Source organism: Geospiza fortis, unplaced genomic scaffold (assembly GCF_000277835.1).
Source record: "Geospiza fortis unplaced genomic scaffold, GeoFor_1.0 scaffold54, whole genome shotgun sequence".
Classification (NCBI taxonomy): Eukaryota; Metazoa; Chordata; class Aves; order Passeriformes; family Thraupidae; genus Geospiza; species Geospiza fortis.
Window position 1 is genome coordinate 10,636,045 of NW_005054301.1, and position 21,312 is coordinate 10,657,356.

The following is a 21,312-nucleotide window of genomic DNA, read 5'->3' on the forward strand; positions in this document are numbered from 1 at the left end:
GCTGGTATAATTTTATATTAGCTGGTAGACGAACGAGCTGACCTAATTGGTCCAATTTTAGAGCTGTCAGTGGATACTGAGGTAATATGAATGTCATTTCCTATTACTACATGTTTGAACTAAAAGCACAGCAATCTAAAGTATACTTTGCTTTCTTCCCCAGGGGATATATCCATCAGTATTTCTGTGTCAAACTGCCAAGTCCAAGAAAACGTGGTGAGTGTTCTCTTGATGCTGGTGCTAGACATGCTATGATTAAGCTGGCAAAGTCATTGATCTGCTTTTCAAGAGGAGCGTTAGGGGAGTTCCCATCAGCCATTTCTCACTGACTTTGAAGAAATTAACAAACAATTCGCTTTCTTAACTTTTGACAAAAGCCATCTTCATGGCACCTTTTCTCGAGATGCAAGGATTATGTATGGGTAATTTCACAGGCTTTAACTGTGGGTCTGTGTAGGATGTTAATTACCAAATGGAAAAGGGAGGTGTAGAAATTACTGGTTCATGGAATTTGTCAACTGAACTTTGTAAAACTGACCACAAAATTTGATAAATATACCATTTCCTGTCATAACTGAGAGATCAGATATTCTTTGTTGTACAAAGATGAAACTGTTTGTATGCAAAGGAAGAGTTGCATATTTCAAAACACATACATAGAGAATTCTGGGTTTCTTTTACTCTAGGATAGTTAGACATGGGTCATGTAGTCAAGTTAAGCAGCCACACTGCTTGTTTTCTATCTCATGGCAGATGGAACAAACAGATACTCCCTGCAGCCAGCTAAAGCTTTGGGACAGCTCTGGTAGTTGTCAGAAAAAGATTGCCTGCTAGGGATGTGTCCATTTGTTTCCTAACAAAAAGTAAGACAGCCTTTATTATGAATTAGACACTCTTTTACTCTGTTGTATATGCTGCTGGTTAAATACCAGGAAAATAAAGCTGAGCTGCAAGATTTGATGTTTGTTTGAGTCTCCCAAATGAACCTGCTAACAGCTTGTACTTTAGCCTGTGTTACAGCACTGAGAAATAGTGAGACATGAGACTGCCTCTCTGGCACAAATGGAATATTTTACCCCTCTCAGTGAACCTGTTGAAGATTCATCAGCTTTTACAGCAATTACAGTTACTATGGCTTGTAAGAAAACACACCGGAAATTCTTGGCAAATAAAATATTTTAAATGTACTGTACTAAAAGGATGCTACTTCTCACTAGAAAAAGCAAATGAAATGCAAATTTTCTTTCCATATTCTTAGGGCTTAATATCTGTTGTTTGTATAAACAGGATATTAGCACTGTATACCAGATCTTCCCAGATGAAGTTTTGGGATCAGGACAGTTTGGAATTGTTTATGGAGGTAAGGCTTTGGTGTGTTGTACAATTGTGCTTAAGATAAAAATTTTCTTGAATGGGGAAAATATTTGGACTCTGAAATGTTTTGTTGCAGAAATTAGCTGTCTGTTGTCTCATTTAAGACATATACGTTCAACAAAATATATGTTTATATTTTATGTTAATGAAGTAATTTTGTAGATTGAAGTTTTCTGCCCAGTGGTGGGTCAATGTCTATGAATAGCTTCATGTTCTCTGTAAGTTCTAATAAAGCTGTTCTTTTTGAGAACTGTAATGCATGAAAAACATATTCTTCTCCCTCTGTGTTTCTTTACATATTTCAGTGAGGCATTTTTTTGTTTCTTCAGTAGCTTGTTAGAATTGTTTATCTTTTTATTTTCTTATTAATTTTTCCTCTCTCTTTTCTCCTTTTTTTCCTGCAGTTTTTTGGGGGATGTATTTAGGTACAGCTGTTATTTGAGACAGTGTGAAGTTAGAACTAAAAACAAATTTCTCACTGAGGTATCTCTGACTCTCTGATAAACCTGGGACAGGCACTAACATGCCTAAAGGCTATCACATATTTCATTATTTGCTAGTGTGGAGCTACCAGCGAAGGACTAAGCCTACAACCAGCCAGTTGCACGGAATGCAGCTGCAGCTTACACATATATGAGAAAATTACTTTGCATCTATACTGTTGAAATGTAGAGCTAACTTTCTCATATGTTTGTTTCCTACATGTTTAAATGGCTTTGTCAGGTGATAGTAAGTTCTATGTCAAAGGGTGGGAAGAAGAGAAATGACAGAAAACTTTTAATATCTTATCTGCAAGCCAGCTCTGAGGATTACTTGGTTATGGCCATTTGTACAACCCATGAAAAGGGAACACTTTTCATAACTAATCATGTTAATTGATAGAGAGCTTTTGTTTTATTAATGCAGGAAAGCATCGCAAAACTGGAAGAGATGTTGCCATTAAAATAATTGATAAACTAAGATTTCCAACTAAACAGGAAAGTCAACTTCGTAATGAAGTTGCCATTTTACAGGTACTTTTCTGTTCTTTTTTACTGTATTAGCTCCATTATTTATTTCTGTAAACACCAGATAATAATATAATGATTTTAATTTATAATCACTAGTGTCTTTGCAAAAATATTAGTATTTTTTCTGTATATTATCCATAAAAAGCCAAAACCAAATGTGTCAGCAATGTCACATGAGGAGTTACAATTTCTGCGGTTTTAAGCACCAGACACAATAAAGAAAATGTATGTTAAACTAATTTGAAATTCATACATTCTCCTGTACTTCCCCTAGAAATTTTGTCCCTGTGGCCTTCAGGTTAGGCACACAGTTTAAATTACGGAATACTGAAACATTGTCTGGTTTAGGTGGCAGTGTGAAGTCTGAGTATGCAATGATAAAAGCTACTGATCATATTGAGAAATCCAGTGCTGTGTTTATATTTAATAGAATCTTCATCATCCTGGGGTTGTAAATCTGGAGTGTATGTTTGAGACACCAGAGAGAGTCTTTGTTGTTATGGAAAAACTCCATGGAGACATGCTGGAGATGATCTTGTCAAGTGAAAAGGGCAGATTGCCAGAGAGAATAACTAAGTTTTTAATTACTCAGGTAAGAAATTAATTATAGACCTGGAAAGACATTTGAGGTCAATTATTATCACTATTAACATTATGTTTCTTCTGTTTTTCTTTTGACATAATTTACCTGGCTGGTTTATAAAAGTCTGAGTAAAACAGGGGTGGTAGAACAGCTTTCTTTACATGACTCAATGTTACTATCTACATTATAGATAGTAAACCATTAAGAGGGCTTAAAACTGGACACGTACAGAGCTGTTGGCTGCTGGATGGAGGGGCCATCAACCTACAGTTTCTCATATGATGGAAGAATTAAGCACAAGAAAGGAAAGCACTAAAAGCAAACTGTTGGAGAACTACAAAAAGAAATTTGAGCCTCTTGAACTGCCTGATATCAAACCACTGCAGTTCATACTATACACTGTTAAATCTATTTTCTGTGCTGAGATTGGATCTCAGTGCTACCTGTGTCTGAGTCTGGATTCCATTATTACTTCTATTAACAATTTAGTATGGGATTTATTTGAGCTTCCTGTTGTTATATTCCTGTAATAGTATCATACTGCTTCTTTGGCTGCCCAAAATACTGTTTTAAATTTAGATACACACTTTGGTAGTGAACCGCCTCACAGTCAGAGAGACCCATGTTTCAGCAGTCAGGAAAAAAGAATGTAGCAGGAGCAACAGTGTTATGGTGTTTATTGTTATAAATTCCTTATTTGATGTAGAATTTAACAGGTTTCCTAGTTTCCAGGCTTTAATGGACAAAACTGCCACCAGCTTTAGAATTTGATTTCTTCTGTTCACAGGTTCATTCAGCCTCCTCACTGTTCACTGCTCTAATGCAGTGTTAAATTCTGTCAGCCCCTGACCAAACACAAGGAGTTAAAGCCACACAAAAAGGATGGATGTCTGTGACACTATCACTATATTTATGTGTTTGTAACAGAACAGAAATACATACAGCACTCTCCATTCTTTCTGCCATCAATAAAACACTTCAATTGGATTATGTAATATTTCTGTGAAATGTTTTTAGTTGAGTCTAGATATGAAAGGTCATTCTGCAAATGTTACTACATTTAAAGATTTCATGCACAAAAAAGTAAATAAATACTTAGAACCCAGTTTTTAAAAGATGTTTATAGTGTAAACTCTTGGAGAGGGAAAAATATGTGATGCAGTGAAACATCAAGAAAACTTGAGGCACAGCATTTTGGTTTTTGTTAAGTTTTTTTTTTTTCATTGTTGATATTCTTGTAAAAGGTACATTCTTGTTGATTTGTTTTTCTTCACACCAGTCCTTGCTTCTCTGGTCACTGATACTGTTCAAACATTATAAAACAACCAACCATAATTTGATTTGTTTATTCACAGATCCTTGTTGCTTTAAGACATCTTCATTTCAAAAATATTGTTCATTGTGACCTCAAACCAGAAAATGTGTTATTGGCATCAGCTGATCCTTTCCCACAGGCAAGTAGAAAATACCCTTTCTTAAGATAAATTGTTGTAATTAATAAGTATTTATGTAACCTGTCTGCACAGAATTTTCAGGTAAGAAAAAGTTGATCACTTATTCAAGCTACTTCATAAAGAAGTTATGTTTGAAAATCCTTGATTCTTGTCATTTGTTGAACTAGATATAATTAAAATATTGAACTAGATTTTCAAGTGTGACATGGCTACTTGTGTGATCATTTCTAATTTGCTCACCATTAAGCACAAATTACTTGGCTGGTTGATTTGCTCCATAAAGTTATTTTTCTGAAAGTTCGAATAGGGCTCATGAAGAACAAGAGCTTCTTCTTTAATTCTATACATTTAAATGCCATGTAGATCACAGGATATTTAAATACACATTCTGACTTGTTATATTTCTCATTAAAAGGTGTTTTTATCAGCTCTGTTACCTTCAGTCTACAGAGTTCATCTATAATTTCCCTCAATCACCCATTTTCAAAATGAGTACTATTGATAATTTTTAGATAATATCAGTATCAATAATTGGTAGGGAAGGATCTGTACTGAGTTGTTTTAAGTGAGAATTTTCAAGCTGCTTAATCTGTTACTTTTTAGAACTCAGACAAGGAAGTTTGCAGAGAGTCAGAGTATAACTAGATCCATAATAAAATAAAAGTGGAAGTTTAAGAACTAACTTGTTTTAGGAGAAAGCCATAGGTAAAACATTTTTTCTGTTTGCTGTGTTCTTATGCTATGAATGAAAAGTATTATTATCTATTACTACTTTCATCACAAACCTGAGCTGTTGGGCCTATCCACAACTGTGTTTTATTCATGAAGGAATGAAGGAACAGAAGAGATACTATGGACTGGTCTTCCAGTCAACTGTTTCAGAGGAATAAGAACATTCCTCTCAAAGAGGAGTTTATAAAAAAGTACCCTTGAAGGAACAGTAGAGATGCATCTTGCAACTAATTGATGATTCCCCAACTATGTATTTGATAATAAAAATAATGTATGTCTTACTATAGGATTTTTCATTAAACAGGTAAAACTTTGTGACTTTGGCTTTGCCCGAATCATTGGAGAGAAATCATTTAGGCGTTCAGTTGTAGGAACACCAGCCTACCTTGCTCCAGAGGTTCTGAGAAACAAAGGCTATAACAGATCTCTGGATATGTGGTCAGTGGGTGTCATCATTTATGTAAGCCTCAGTGGGACCTTTCCATTCAATGAAGATGAAGACATACATGACCAAATCCAGAATGCTGCTTTCATGTATCCACCTAATCCATGGAAGGAAATTTCTCTTGAAGGTAATACCTATTTGTGACTCTTCTTATTTAAGTACTCAAAAGAGTAGATGTATTTTGCTTTTATATTTTTTCCTGTATGTAACAGAATTAAAAAAAAAATTCCAGTAATGCAATGTGTTTGTTTTGTGCTATCAGTTGCTTTAGACATTTCCTACAGAGCACGTGTAGACTGCATATGGCATAATCTCCTAGCATGGGATCGCTCCAGGAGGTGTTGAAGGAGGCACATAACCACCTACAGATGAGATTGCTATAGAATCTGTGGGGAGCTTAAGCTGCTGTAATTGGTTTTGTGTATATTCATTTATGTACCTCATCATTCAGCTCTATTGCATCTGCAGTCTGTTTCTTGTTCTACTTGTTTCAGTAATTGAGTTTGGTTTCAATTGGATGCTGTACTCTGATATCTTTGTGTGAAGATAAAAGTGAACAATTCCGTAGATGAGAGTTCAGGAACAGTGTGAGAAAATGTCATACAAGAGACTTCATGCAGGGGGAAAAGGCTTGGAGATAACTGTGAGACCTTTGAAACTCGAGTTCTGGTCAATGGCATCAAAGACTTTTGATAAAAAACAAAAGAATAATGTGACTAGTTCACTAGGAACATCTTTAAAGAAGGTAAATTAGTTCTATTAAAAATGGGTCTAAACACAACTCAGTAGGCCATTTAAAAAAACAGGCCCTTCTGGTTTCACTAACATTTTCACATACATAGCATTTTCAGGCAATTTGATTTTCTTTGGGATTTGTTTTTTTTTAGTCCAGAGTTCTGCAGGAGTGTAAGTCTTAAAGCAAAGAAACATTATAAGCATTGGATCTTATATCCTTTTCTGAATTGTAATATGTGCCAAACTGAAGCACAATATTAGCATTTATAATTTCTGGTATTTACAGTACCATTTTACTGCTTTTCAGGTGATGTGTTTAACATACTGGTTAAGCATAGTTTAGAGTAGTGTGCCTAATGCTTATTACTAAATATTGCAGCCATGTGAGATTCTCTTCTGAAAATGCTCTGAGATCATTGTTTGTTATTTTGTCTCAGTGGCAGATGAAGTTTGAAATCTGTTGGAGAAAAAAAAAGCTATGAATCTGCACAATTACACACTGAAGTTCTCCTGAACCTCCACACACTTTGATATGTAAGCTGACAGAATCTGTTGGCAGCAAAGCTTTATCTGTCGCTAGAGATAAGCAAACAGCAATCAACACAGGGGAAGCTGCAAGAAATTGTCTCCCACAAGTTTCTACTGTGGTAGACAGAAGATCAATTTTTACACTCAGAGGTGAAGATTCAGTAGAGCACCTACAGAAAACTCACCTACTTGGGTGTTATCTCTCCATTTGTAGAATCACAGCCTTCATTAAGAGTTGATGGATACCAGGCTGCAAGCATGCAGAAGGGAGGGAAACCCACTTTAACAAATTACTAAATTAAAATCTGCTTATACATTGTGATTTTATTACATATCTTGGATTGCTAGGTGATGAACCACTCTAAATGTGGTTGTGCTAAATGAAAACCTGGAAAATGTCTGAAGAGATTCCGTTACATCAGGGAGTTGAAGTCTGGATCTCTGTCCAAGTATTACTTGAAAAGGCTGATTTTTAGAGCTCAATTTTGAACTCAAATTCCATATCACTTAGGGAAAATAAAAGAATGTTTTTCTCATGTCCTGCTTCACTCTCTTGCACAGATTGTGAGAGGGCAGGAGCCGCCCCTGTGGACCTGCTGGCTCCATCCAGTTTCTGTTACCTCTGACAGTGCAGCATGGTTAAAATGCAAATCTGTCCTGGTGTCCTAACACATCTAATCTGTATTAGAGTTCTGAACAGTGCCATGTTTATTAATACCACAAATATGGCATTTGGATCATTTAGGGGACAGACACAGATTATTTTAAAGTTTTTATGAAGGAACTTCTGCATGCCTATTGCAGAGATTCATGCTAAGGAAAGGCGAACAGCAGTTAAACCTTTTGTGTCATGTCCATGATTATTGCTGTGACTCAGAGAGCCAAATGTCTAAAACTTCTTGCAACTGTAGCTATTCCAGTGCTCTCTTCAGACCACTGCTCATGTAAAAAGTTTAAGAATGGATAAATTTAGTTATTCCCATCTTCTATTTTTATTGTAATCAGAGAGGGAAAAGCATATATTTCTTTGAATTCAATAGATAGCGCAGCAGTTAGAGTGAATTATGCTGTCTTTAGTACCACTTTGGCTTTAGTGCACATCACATGCTTTTCCTGATACTTCCTAAACAACAGCATATTAATTTGTGAGCTAGAAGGCAGAGAGGGTAGTGAAACTTTAAAAGAAAAGAAAATGACGCTGATCATATGTAAACAATGTGTCTGGAAAAGTAACAGCAATGGTAAAGTAGCTTTCATATTCCCAATATATGTTACTTAGTCAATCACTGGTCTTTAGGTAAAATTCGATTTTCAAATTTTAAATTGCACTGCTGAGGTGATAGATTAATCAAAAACACATGACCCATAACAATTTAAACTGCATGGTAATATAAATAATATACTTAAAGTCTAATGGATTCAGAGGAAAAGCACATGGAGATAAGTTGTGTTTTGGAGGAAAAGTGTGTCATATTGGGTAATATTCTGGTCAGTATTAATTTTCTTGATAGTAACTTTTTCTGTAGCATTTTATAACAATTCTTAAAATCTGCAATCACAAGCCAAGAAGAAAGAACTTATTTGAAGATAATATTTTCTGAATGCTTAATGTTTTTAAGTCACCATCAGCAGTTGTCTTCTCTGCCAGTCATTTATATGGTCTAGTAATTCACTGAGTCCTCTTTTTCCTTAATGTGTCTGTCTGATGTCATAACTCCTAGATTAATTTCACCAACTCTTCCTGATGGGAAATTTAGCTTTTTTGTGTAATGCTTTGTCCTTCCTTTTATCCATTTAAGATATTCTTTTATCCAACTTAAGAAAATGAAGACTTTTCAGTTTTGTAGGTTTCTCCATAGGGACTTCTGGTTTTTACCTAAGTGGCTGCATTTTTCCATATTTTTCTAGTAACTTCACTCTTTCAAAAGAACACATCCCAAAATCTGATTCTGTTTTAGGATGTCTAAATAAGATTGTAACACATTACTAGAGGTAGGTAGTTTTTGTGGTAGATGTTTGGTATGTTTTAGAAAACCAGGTTTGGTCAGAGCCATTCAGCAATTCATTGCCCAGTCTATTTCTGCTCTCTCTTCAATGTTTGTCAAGCCAGGCTGCATTTCCAAATTCACTGAATTGCTGCATGACAATTTGAACTTAATTCAGTCCTCATTGTGGCATTTTGCTAGATACTGATATAGAGGAATCTGCTTGCAGAATTCCTATCTATTTTATAGCTTTAAATTTCACATGTCTCAAACATGGAACCTGTTTTCAACAGCTTTACTGTTTGTTTCCAGTTTTGACCTTCCAGTCTACCAAATTTGCATCATCTCAAGAGATTTATTTTTACTTCACTACATGACACAAGAAATAAATACTGCTAAATATAAAGATAGAACTCCATGATGGATTTTTTTCTCTCTATCTGTTAGTATATTTTATGTGCTATGTCTTCACTGTGGTAGCTATTCTTTTGAAGTGTATGGTCCTAAAATGTGCTGTATCAAGATTGGAATTATTCATAGTGTTTTTCATTCCGCTGTCCTATTTTCATAAAACATTGTATTCATAATTCTTTTTTCATCAGCTACCTCCAGCACAGCTATTGCTACTAACCTGATGGGCTGTGTTGTGTACATCACACATTGTCGATTAGGTGCTTCACATCACTTAATATTATTAAAATAACTTGGGAAGAAACAATGCCATTCCTATCATGCATTAAATTTGGTCATGGTGTCCCTGTTACAACGCTTTGCAGTCATATATAAATACCATGGCTGCCTTTGAGTCAGTATTTATTTACACTTCTTGCAGCATAATGTGAATATAAACTTCAGTGCTTCACACATTAATGAGAAAGTCACATGAATGAGTGAGCATTGAGTATCAGGAGGTCAATGCATGTTATAGCTCAGAGATGCTCTCTGCCTCTGTAAATGTTTAGCTAGCTGTTAAAAAAGAGGTCTTGGCTCTTCTTACACATTTGCTTGGATAAATTAGTATTAGGAAACCTCTCTTGCAGGGAACAGCTTAGAATTGCCAGGCTTAGGATTTCTTTTGAGGGTTCAACTGAATCTATGTGCCTGAAAATCTCAGCCAGCTGAACACCATTTTATGCTAAAATAACTGCATGTACACTGGAGCATTTGTCAACAAAGCTGTATTGACTAGCAGCAGGAAAGGGATTTGTGTATATGAAAAAATTATAATAATGATGACCTCTAGTCAATTACCCTATTCTTAGAAAAATCCAGGGTCTAGGAAGTCCTGGACCTCCTGTATTAGTGGAAGCAGCTTAAATTTGTACAAATGATGGCAGTAAGAGTAGGTAGTTTTCTAGGTGTACTTTTAAAATTCTTAATCAATTATAAATTTATCATTAATTTAGGACTGCTTTTTTTTATATATCCTTAAGGTGATTTCTTGTTTATAACTTATGTAAAAAGTTTAAATCTGTGGGGAAGGACTAAATGAATGATATGTTTGTAATAGGGCTTTTCAGATATTTGGTAAACTTTTGCATTTATGTGCAGGGCACATCCTAGCTGAGTTAAACCAGTCATTCTTGTGAAAAGCAATTATTGTGTTAATTTGATACTTAGAGTGAAAATTGTGACTTTTTCCATACTACAATTAATTATTTGCCATATTAATAAACTTGCATAAGCAGTATAGAGTCACGAACCTCCTGGCTGGAGGTTCTTTCCAGTGAATTGAAACTAAACAGCTGTCTTCCCTAAAATCAAAGGGATACAGAGCTTTCTAAAGTTTGCATTTGAATTTTTCTGTTGGGGATTCTGCTGAATGATCACCTGTCTAAAAGGCCAGTACTCATTCTACTGGAGCAGTTGGCTAGTTTATTCCCTTTAACAGTCTCCAGCTCCTGGAACTTTATAAGTCTTCAACTGACTGTTTACACTATCATGGAAGGTAAGCAGGAGCCCATAAAAAGGTAAATAGGAGTCCATAAAAGTATTATAAAAAGCACTTCCAAAATCCTCTCAGAACTTTCACTCAGGTTGCCTTCTTGGTAATAACCTGGTGCATTCCCCTAGATTGTGTGCAGAGCAGAGGTGGTCTTTCTTAATGCTCTGAATTTATTTAATTATAGATTTTACAGAGGAATACTATAAAATTTTATAAAGCTCCTAAAATGTCTGATAAGGATTATTTTAAAACCTGATTTAAAGAAAAAAATCCGTGAAAATTCATGAAAATACTTAAAAATACTATGTAGTTACTGCCCTCTCCTCAAAACTGCTTCATCTTCCTAGACAGAATATTTAATTTTGTAACAGATGATGCCCAGATTTGGCTCCCTGAAGTTGTATGTTGAAAATAAATGTAATGCCTTTCAAGTTTTTATCTTCAGTGTTTTTAAGCAGTACAACTCAAAATTTAATAGTCAAACAATTATGTGTATTTTTTTTAATTCAGAAATTGAGTCAACATGCATCTTACTGTTCATTCATTTTACATGAATTGAAGCCAGACTAAGCTTTATAATATAATGGCTGTCAGGATGCTGTCAGAACAGGATGGGGGTTTTGTGAGTTTAAACACGTGAACTTTCCACAAGTCTTTAAAAAGCAGCAGCAGTCTTTTAAAAATTCCAGCACTCACAATGTCGTTATTAAACTTCCTAGATTCTTCTTTGCTTTGCCCTGCACTGTTCTTTTGTTGCCCTGCCTGTATCTATCATTTGCATCTTGGCTTCTGTTACTCAGATAGAACTCCTACAGGTTCAACAAGTGGCATTTCTTGAATTGCATGATTTCCTGATAAAAAGTAGCAAAGACTTTGCTGTTGAAGCCTGTATTTTCTTCCTTCACCTAAGTTTGAAAACTTTGAGTAATAAAGCAAATAAAATTGTATCAGATAGTTTGAGTTTCTACTTCAGGTGGACTTCTAGTAGGCATGTTGAATTTCTTCTTATTTATTTATTCATGCTTATTTCTTAAGAGGCAAGGGATAGACAAAACTTTCCTGGCAAAAAGAACTCTAGATAAAAAACAAAAAACAGCAAAACTGGTTACAGAGACAGCAATATTGCAGTGGTGAAACAAGCAGACTGTCTGTGTAAACTGTTCTCGACTGCTTGATACTGAGAATTGTAACCATCCAAGGAAACTGCCTTTTCACCCTCATCATAGTTTTCTTCCCTGTCTGTTTTTGTGCACCTGCTCTAGTGATTTTTTTCTAGACCAGTCCCTTTGTGGTCTGCTCAACAAGCCATTGGTAATTTCCCCCAAGAATAAAGAGAAATATGTTATTACATGTAATACATCCTTGTCCTGATGTGAAAAAAGGGGCAAAGGGGCCCCTCGTCCTGTTGCAACTTGAGGAAAGTTGGATAGCTAAATATGATATCATCACTTGTGAGGCTCACGGTCATATCTGCTTCCAGTGGGTTGCACAGAAGGAATGTAATAGAGACATTATCAACCCTCGGTGGGTACTTGACAGTTACCGAGGCACATGCTGGGATATGTGCACCTACATCACAGCAGTTACCAGGACAGTCAACCCTCTCATCAAGTTCTTGACCTATTTTTTAAACTGAAATTTATCGTAAATGATTGAAAAATGAACTCTGAAGATCATATGTACTCAAATGCCACTGAAAATAATAAAGAAATGGTAGCCCTACTAAATTCACATTCAGCACTGGCTTATATATCAAAAGACTGAAGTCTTACTTCAATACTGCTGAATTTAAGGGTAAGTTGGACAGTGTTGCAGAAGATGCTGATGTTTGATGATACCCAGATCTTCTGCAGTGGGAAAGGGACTATGTTTTCCTCTTTGAAACATCAGATGGAAGCAATGGTCACTAGTTTTTCATATGTAGTATCAAAACCGTCATGTATGACAGACTTCCTAATCTCTTCCCCATAGTTTGGAACCTGAGAATGTCTCCTGTGAATAAAGAGGAAGAAGATTACCTGACTAGTTTGGAAAACAAATCAGTTTTAAGAATGATGCCATCTGTCAGTAATGGTCTTACTGGATATCCACTTTTTAATCCTACATACAGTTCACCAGCATTTTGAAAGGGAACAAAATAAACACGAGTTAGAGAATTTAGCATTAACTGTTCTTGATGCTAAAAGAGTCAGTAGATAACCATCTGTTTGTCCACAATAGAAAAGTAAAATTAGGATCATCTGTTCCAGGAAAAGAATGGCTCAGAGCCTCTGGCAATGCTTTCTTTGTCAAAAGTCCTGAGATTTATTTTCTATCATTCCCATGATTGCTTTGATTTCCAAGACAGTATTCATCACCAGGAAGTCAAGGCTGCTTTAGTGATAGTCTCCTATTGCCAATAATAAACTTGTCTGTCAAATTAACTGCATAAATTCAGATAGACTGCCATGTGCATTCCCATTTTCCTGGATATTGTTTTCATTGTTTTCTGCCCCGTGGCATACGCACACATAAAGCCCTAGATGGCAAATCAAGCCTGCAGAGAGGAAGTCTCTGTTAAAAAAGAAAAGCTTTTCCATATTGTTGTACAAAATACAGCCTCAGAGATAATTGGTTTAAAGAATTTTGTCCCATCTCATACTCTTAAAACAGACAAGATGATTATTCAGCTCCTTTAATACCCAGCTGGCAACAATATTCATCTGACGTGTTTCAGACCTGGTGCCCCTCAGTGATGCCATGAGTTTGTGTTACTTTCTAGACTATCTTTCCCTGTCACCACGATATAAACAGGGAAATAAAGATGTAAACCAGCATACTTTGGACATGCCAAGGGATAATGTGATGAAATGGAAAAATTGCAGGAATATTATCATTCCTTGTGGCTAGTCAGTTATTCTGGAGTAACTTTCCACCAGAACTCATGCTGAACATTTAGCACCACCTAATAGGATTTAACCTTTCATGATAGCCTCTTTTTTTTTTTTAATGTTTTTCTGTAATTGCATTCAAAGCTCAGCAGTCTCATTACAGAGATTTTTCCAAATGGGTCACTCATTGCACTTCCATGCACTGGTCATTGGCTCATGGGTCTCATCCCTTCAGGCACCACAGCACACATACCTACAGGGTGAAAGAGTTGGCTTTGTTCAGCCTGGAGAGGAGAAGTTTCCAGGGGAGTCCATATAGCACCTTGAACTACCTAAAGGAGGCTACAAGAGACCTTTTACAAGGGCGTGTAGTGATAGGACATGGGGTAATTGCTTTTAACTGAAAGAGGGCAGGTTTATGTTGGTTATTAGGAAAGGGTTGGGTATTAGGAGAAAATTCTTGACTGTGAGGGTGATGATACAGTGGGACAGGTTGCTCAGAGAGGTTCTGTATGCCCCGTCTGTGGAAGTGTTCAAGATCAATTGAGCAGTCCAGTCTAGTAGAAGGTCTCCCTACCCATGGTAGTAGAGTTGGATCTCTAAGGACCTTTCCAACCTAAGCTATTCTGTGATTCTGTGAACCTCAGTGAATCATTGACTCCAAAACCACAGAAGTCATGAAATTGTTAATGACACCCTTCTCACTTTTCTGACACTGCTGACTGTTGACTAGCAAGTAGAAGCAATGCTCAGTTCGAAAGAATAGGATTGAAAGACTTGATGACTTACAAAACCTAATTTCTCCATTTAGGGACTGGGAAGGTGCTGCTGTCAGTTGTAAGTGACACTGAAAGTCTGAGAAATATATATACATATATATTGTTTACTGTGGTACCTGAAGAATACTATTCTTGGGAGGAAAATCTTAAAGCTAGAAGATTTGACAATGAGGGAATATTTTTACTCAAAGTGACCATGCACCTTGATGCTAAAAATGTTGGTATAGGAAAACTCCATTTATTATGCCTAGTGTTGCTCATCCTCTGCCTTTTCTGAGAAGTAGAATTTGCATGTAGAGATAACACTCTCACAGACAGACAGACACTCGTGCTGGGAGAGAGATCACAGAAGCACAGCCTTGAGATGAACTGTGGGTGCACACAGCCCTTTGATATATTGGGGCAGCCAGTGCCCCCCTTCTGTCAGGATGAGCTGAGCCTAGCAGAGCTGGTGTCCCTGTGCCTGTGCAATGGAATAAACCTTCTCCTTGCATTTCAGCTGTGGCTTGGTGCTTGCCTTGGTTGCCTCCATGTGTCAAATCACACAACTGTAGACATTACTAACATGAGTTTTTTTTCTCTTGAGCAGGATATGTGTGAGAATTATTTTCAGGCAACTGTTCAGTAAAGCAGTTGTAATCCCATTAGGAAGAGTTGCATGGGTGCCTTCAGGTACATCAGCATTGATTGCAATTTGTAAGAAGCTGGAGTAAGAAGGGATAACTGCTCTCTTTTTACATCCACCATGTCTGTGTAGCTCTCTGTTTGCATGTCCTAGTTGAAACAAATACATGTGAACTAATATTTTCCCATATTATTTCTTTTCAGCTATTGATCTCATAAATAATTTATTGCAAGTGAAAATGAGAAAGCGCTACAGTGTGGACAAGACATTAAGCCACCCATGGTTACAGGTACTTCTCCAAATTCCATGTTTTTACTTTTGCGTTTGGACTCTAAACATATAAAAATCTTCATCTTTAAGCGTAGTAGAATCTAAGAAAATCTATTAACCTGATTATGATTTTATGTCCTTAGAACCTCATGCTTGTTCACCAGTTTACCTATGGTTTCTCATTAATTTCTGAAGTATTAGATTCCAATACTAAACAGCCTCATGCTGCCGGAATACATTAAAAAATATTTTATCATTTTTGTCTACTTAGAAAATTACGTATATTAAAAAACTCCTTGTAGTCATTTGACTTACATTATTTCATTGCCTGCAGTTTACAATGATTCACTTCTTATTAAAATTATTCAATGGGCTTTCACTTCACAGTCATCACAAAAACTAATGAAATTGTGTGCTTGCCAAGAAAATATATTAACCACATTCAACTGAATTCTTCAAGTAAAAACTGAGATGTAAGGAATTTTTAAGATGCTAGCAGTCACTGTCTTGTGCTCACCATATGATATAGTAATTTTTTTTATCCTGGCAGCAGTGTTTACTGCAAGTTTAAGGCCTAAGACAAAGCAGTGAGGAGCCAGGGCCTGTTCCAGCATCCCCAGCCAAGGAGCAGGGAGGCCTGGGGACAGCCCAGGCCAGGGCATTGTGTCCCTCCCTGGAGATGAGGACCGGCTGAGGCCAGACAGATGCATCAGCCTGTTGGATCTCCCAAGGGAGCTTTGTTTGCATCTAGGAAAGTAATCATGGCACAGGCATGGCACAGACCAGATGCATAATCCCCAATCCCAAAGGAATCTTTATCAAACCAGAAAACTGAGTCCTACTTCAGTATGTTATAGCTGATACTGTGTCTCAAAATAGATGGTGATCTTCTGGTATAGGAGGAAAAGGGCTGTAACTGCCCATGCTACACCCCACCTTTCTCAGGGATGTTTATCTGGAGCTTGCTCTCTTACCCTCAGATTTCCTGTCCCTCACTAGTTTTTTTCCCTCCAAGACCACTCCTCTGCCTGGCAACCATTGCAGAATGCATTTACTTGAGTCTGTGGGATCAGAAGTGTCTGGGCTGAGGTCTACAGCAAGGATGCTGGCTGTCTCACGTGGCAGGACAGGGTCCTTCTCCTCTAGATCCACTTTTATTGCGTGTGTAGTAGTGAGTGGAGGTGAACTAAGATGAGGCAGTTCAGCAGCAGCTCTAGTGCCAGGGATGGGATGAGTCCTCTTTCTAAAAGAGTCCTGCCTTCCAGGCTAAGGTAAGATAACAGTGGTTATTTTTCCTTACAGGGCAGTGAGACTTAGTGGTGTTCTCAGAGCATGACTCTAAGAAATAGACCAAAGTATATGTGATATTAAAGATGAAAGCTTTATGCATTTGCTTTGTTTAGGCTTTCTGGTACTTTGGCTATGTGGTTAGGGTTGTGTCTTAGGCTGAGACAAGGGGAAGGAGAAAAAAGAAAACTGGGTACAGGATCATGAGGAGAGGTTAGTTTGCATGGGCTAGGATTGGCTCTATTACTGCAGCTTCATGTGTGCTTTGGGTGGGAATAAGAAAAGAAATTATTAATCTTGCATACTTTGGACAGTTGAGAGGCTGCAGTGCATAATGGTCTAAACAGCATGAGATTCAAACTAACTTCCATCCTTACATTTGACTGTCAACATGGAGTTCCAAACTACCTTAATGTTTAGATGTATGCATTTCTTTGAGGAAACCAGTAATTGCCCAAGTTCAGAAAAGGAGATTTTTCTAGCCCAAGCTGAATTTATGTTCTGCATTATTATACTGAGATACAGACTTAGCTGTCTTGACTGATACAGATCACTAGAACGTATTTGTATGATTTAAAGATGTTTCTTCTTCCTTATTCATCTTGTGACTAGAGGGAGGAATTGCTTTACCACCATGCCTCAGTTAGATATTATGGCAATCTATACATATCCATACATTTTGCAAAACAACCTGTAACCACTCTATACTATAATTGTGACGATTCAATTAAATTAATTTATTAAAAAATCCTCTGGAGATGAAATTTATATCTTTAGGCAGATTTCACATTTATATAAGATTTTTTCCATTCTAGAGCAATAGGGATGATCCTTAGATAGCTGAGTTAATAGCACTTTGAGTGTTATTGATAGCAAAGGGAGTATAATTTATTTTAGGAAATCTAAAAGTAATACTGTTATTCTTTTTCAGGACTACCAAACCTGGTTAGATTTAAGGGAACTGGAATGTAAAATGGGGGAACGTTACATCACCCATGAAAGTGATGACTCCCGGTGGGAACAGTATTCAGAAGAACATGGATTGCAGTATCCAGCACACCTTATCAGTCCAAGTGCTAACCATAACGAAAACACCAAGCTAGAAGAAACAGAAATGAAAGCCCTCAGTGAGCGTGTCAGCATCCTTTAAGTTACATCCCCTATAATCTGTCAAAACACTGTGGAATTAATAAATACATACGGTCAGGTTTAACGTTTGCCTTGCAGAACTGCCATTATTTTCTGTCAGATGGGAACAAAGCTGTTATGCTGTTACACTGTTGATATATCTGAGTTGCCAAGACAAATCAACAGAAACATTTTTGTGTGACCAACTGTGTTGTATTTACAAAAGTTCCCAGAAACACTAAACTTGTTATTGTGAATGATTCATGTTGTATTTAATGTATTAAAACCTGTCTCCACGGTGCCTTTGCAAACTAGTGTTTTTCTTACTTGAGCCTCATTTTGGTAAGAGAGAACTTTCCCCGGGAAGATCTCGGGGGTATTTTGTGCATCGTTAGTATTGTAATTGTAAGCAAACTCTTGAAGAGTAGATTATAACTGCTGTTCTGTGAACAACTTCTACCATTTGGATAAAAGCTTTATTTAGTGTTCTAAAAATAGAAAAGGCAAAAAATAATGAATTGCATAGAATTGTACAGTTTCAGATAACCTGTGTATTTGTATGTTCGTGTATATAGATACACATGCACACAGTATAACTTGCTCTTAAACCTAAATGCCTTAGTAAAATATCAACTGCAGCATGTCAGTTGTATTTCCCCTTTTCTTAAAATATTCTTCTCTATTATGAATATTCTCTAATATGTACATTCAAAAGCTAAATAACGTGTTGACTTTGTGTATGTTTTCAATAAAAGCCTTGTTAAAATAGGTTCATTGATGAAACTGTCTGTTTAAAATAACCCTGGAGTGGCATCAGAAGTATGTGGAATAAATTAATTCATCATCAAGAAGACAGCGTGGAGGTAGGTGGGAAAATGCTGCTGGACAACCTCTGTTCCTTTCACACATATTTTATAAGAACCTAATGGGTCTCATTTTGTTCAGTTTTGAAACACACTGAGGGAGTGTGGAAGTTGATGCATTAAAAGAATTTTAGTTTTTTGAGAAATGCACTGCTTCTGCTTTTCCACTGAGTTCCACTGAACTACAGATCTTCTTGCTCTTCTTCCCCTGAAAACTTTAAAGATGCGAATTTTCATTTCTAGCTATTACTTAGACTACCAATGCTAAGCTGTTTAGTTTTAACAGTGAGAGATGTTCAGGCAGCACTATAAAAACATGTGACAGAGGAATTCACTGAAAAGCTGAAATTTATTCTACGCCATTGTTTATCTTGGCAAAAAAACAGTTAATGTATAGGTTGTAATGTAAGACTGAGGTTAAAAATGTAAAGATGCATGGGGCTAGAGGCAGAAGTACGCAAAGATAAGAGCTAATAGCCGCATATGGTAAAGCTCCACTGCTCAAATATTGACTTTATGTTAGAGTCATGAGCTCTTCATTAGATAAATTCATTCTTTCATTGAAGAAGAGCTTTGTCCTGAGAAAATTTTTGTCAGATACATAACATCACTAAAACCAGAATAATTTTTCCTCTGTATTTTACACGTCTGCTGGACGGTTAGTATGTACTATAGAGGAAATGAAGAAAAGGCACCTCTATTCAAACAGAAAAAATTATATTCTAGAAAACTAAAAAGTATTGTGATAAATTATTTATAAATCTCTTCTCCTTCCTCCCCACTTTCTTTCACTACTTCCGCTTCCAAAAAAACCAAAATCCTTTTCTGCTTAAGGTCTTTCATAATCATGGCCTCTTGACATATTCTGAAGAAGCTCTTGTTGGGCAAGGTCTAACGTGTCGATTATTCTGCCATGCTGTATTTTTCTGCCATATCTATATTTTCTGTCAGGATGTTCCTACAAGACTAAATATTGGCTAATCGTTGGCCTTTGTTTATTTTTCTTTCAGTCTTAAGCTTAATCATCAATTGACTGTAAAGTAAACATGAAAATAGAGTTGGGCTGAGTATCAAATTTTCTGTTAGTAAAAGTGCATGTGCTTGAGTATATTTAAAAGTAAGTCCATTTACAGGTGCACTGATGGACTCATGGATATAGAAAGATTATATCTATTCTATTCTATGAGTACTCCAGGGGTCAAGTCAAAGAAACTAACTTTTCTAAGAGGAAATTAGGAGAATTACAAGAGTAATAAAAACTTTTTTCAGATGCATATATCATGACTGCTCATAAGGAGCCCAGATATCACAGAAGTTGTGTGTTGTGTTGTGTCATTCCCTTGGTATTAACCAGTAACAGATTTAAAGTTCTGCTTCCTTATTGATCAATTTAGGTGAATTGGGATTTTAGTAGTTGACTTGGTTTCATTTACAATTAATGTACTAACTCTTGAGCAAAGGTGGTTTTCAACAAAGTATTCTCAGAAATATGAAATAACATTCTGGCACTCTGTTCCTAATCATGGACAGTAGTGTAGAAATTAAGTGAGAAAGCAAAACACTGTAACTTTCAACACCATGTCTAAGAAGGTGGGTGACAAAAACTGCAACTTTCAGTGTAAAATGAAGAACATTGAGTACTTCCACTAAATCCCAGTGTCTGCTGATTTCTTCCATAACAAAGGTTGGCATACACATGAGTTTGCTCAGCGCAGACCTATGTTAATCAACTTTTTCAATCTCATGGAGCACTTTCAATAAACTGTTTGCCAGTGGAGCAGAGACAAAAGTATAAATAAATTTCTTTCCTAAGAAACTTTCTGACTAGTCACTAAACATGGCTTCCAAGAAACTCTTATTACTAGGGGCACATTTCACTTTTTTTCCTCTCCATGTCTGTTTTATTTTTGTGAGGGTTTTTGAATGCTGAAGCTTGCTTCATCACTTTAAGAAACTTGTGCAATATTCATTGCTTTTCAAAAAATAATCTGCCTTTAGCCAATATAATACATTAATTTTTTCCCTGCTGTTGTTCAAAAATATTACACTGTGAAATTTGAGTTGTTTGCATTTGAGCCAGACAGATGAATTCACTGATTCCTAACTCGTAGCCTAAATGGAACAGACACATCAGCATCAAAGTGTACTGAAGCAAATCTGGGGTTGTGTTGTCCTGCATAATTTTCCTTTGTTTTTTTTTTTTCTTTTCTTTTCTTTTTTTTTTTTTTTTTTAGTTTTTTTTTTTTTTTTTAACCCAGGCCAAAGGAATGGTGAGCTACTCTGTGGCAATATTTCCGTGGTCTTTACCATTTTCCATTCAGCCAACAGTTGCTGCACATGCATCATGGAAGCAAAACCAACAGTGGTTATGCTGCATAGAAGTGTTGACCTGTTGATGGTATTTCCTTTTCTGCTACACCATATCCTATGTATATCAGGCACACGTGTACAGGTAATCATACATCTGAAGACACATTTATTGTGTCAAAACTTAGCAGTGGAGGACAGAGAAGTATCCAACAGATACTTGGAAGTCAGAATTTCTGATTTATGTGGAGTAGCCATTTTAATTTCTACAATCTTTGGAAATTCAGTAACAGTTTATCCAGTGTCTTGTCCAGTTTAACTAAAACAAAGTGAGCAAAAGGATGCCCTTGTGCAATTTGTACAGCTCAACTGTCATGCAGGGACTCAGTCAA

The 21,312-nt window shown here is 36.4% G+C and overlaps 1 protein-coding gene across 1 annotated transcript in view; it reads left to right on the plus strand.

Moving 5' to 3' along the window:
- Positions 1-18,519, plus strand: part of PRKD1 (protein kinase D1) — a 108,369-nt gene extending 89,850 nt beyond the window's left edge. Inside the window, exons 13-20 of the mRNA XM_031065681.1 lie at positions 164-216; positions 1,288-1,360; positions 2,281-2,387; positions 2,815-2,976; positions 4,323-4,421; positions 5,458-5,725; positions 15,269-15,354; positions 17,554-18,519. Coding sequence (XP_030921541.1) covers positions 164-216; positions 1,288-1,360; positions 2,281-2,387; positions 2,815-2,976; positions 4,323-4,421; positions 5,458-5,725; positions 15,269-15,354; positions 17,554-17,772 — 1,067 coding nt within the window. The 3' untranslated portion in view covers positions 17,773-18,519. The remainder of the gene's footprint in view (positions 1-163; positions 217-1,287; positions 1,361-2,280; positions 2,388-2,814; positions 2,977-4,322; positions 4,422-5,457; positions 5,726-15,268; positions 15,355-17,553) is intronic.
- Positions 18,520-21,312: the final 2,793 nt, after the last annotated feature.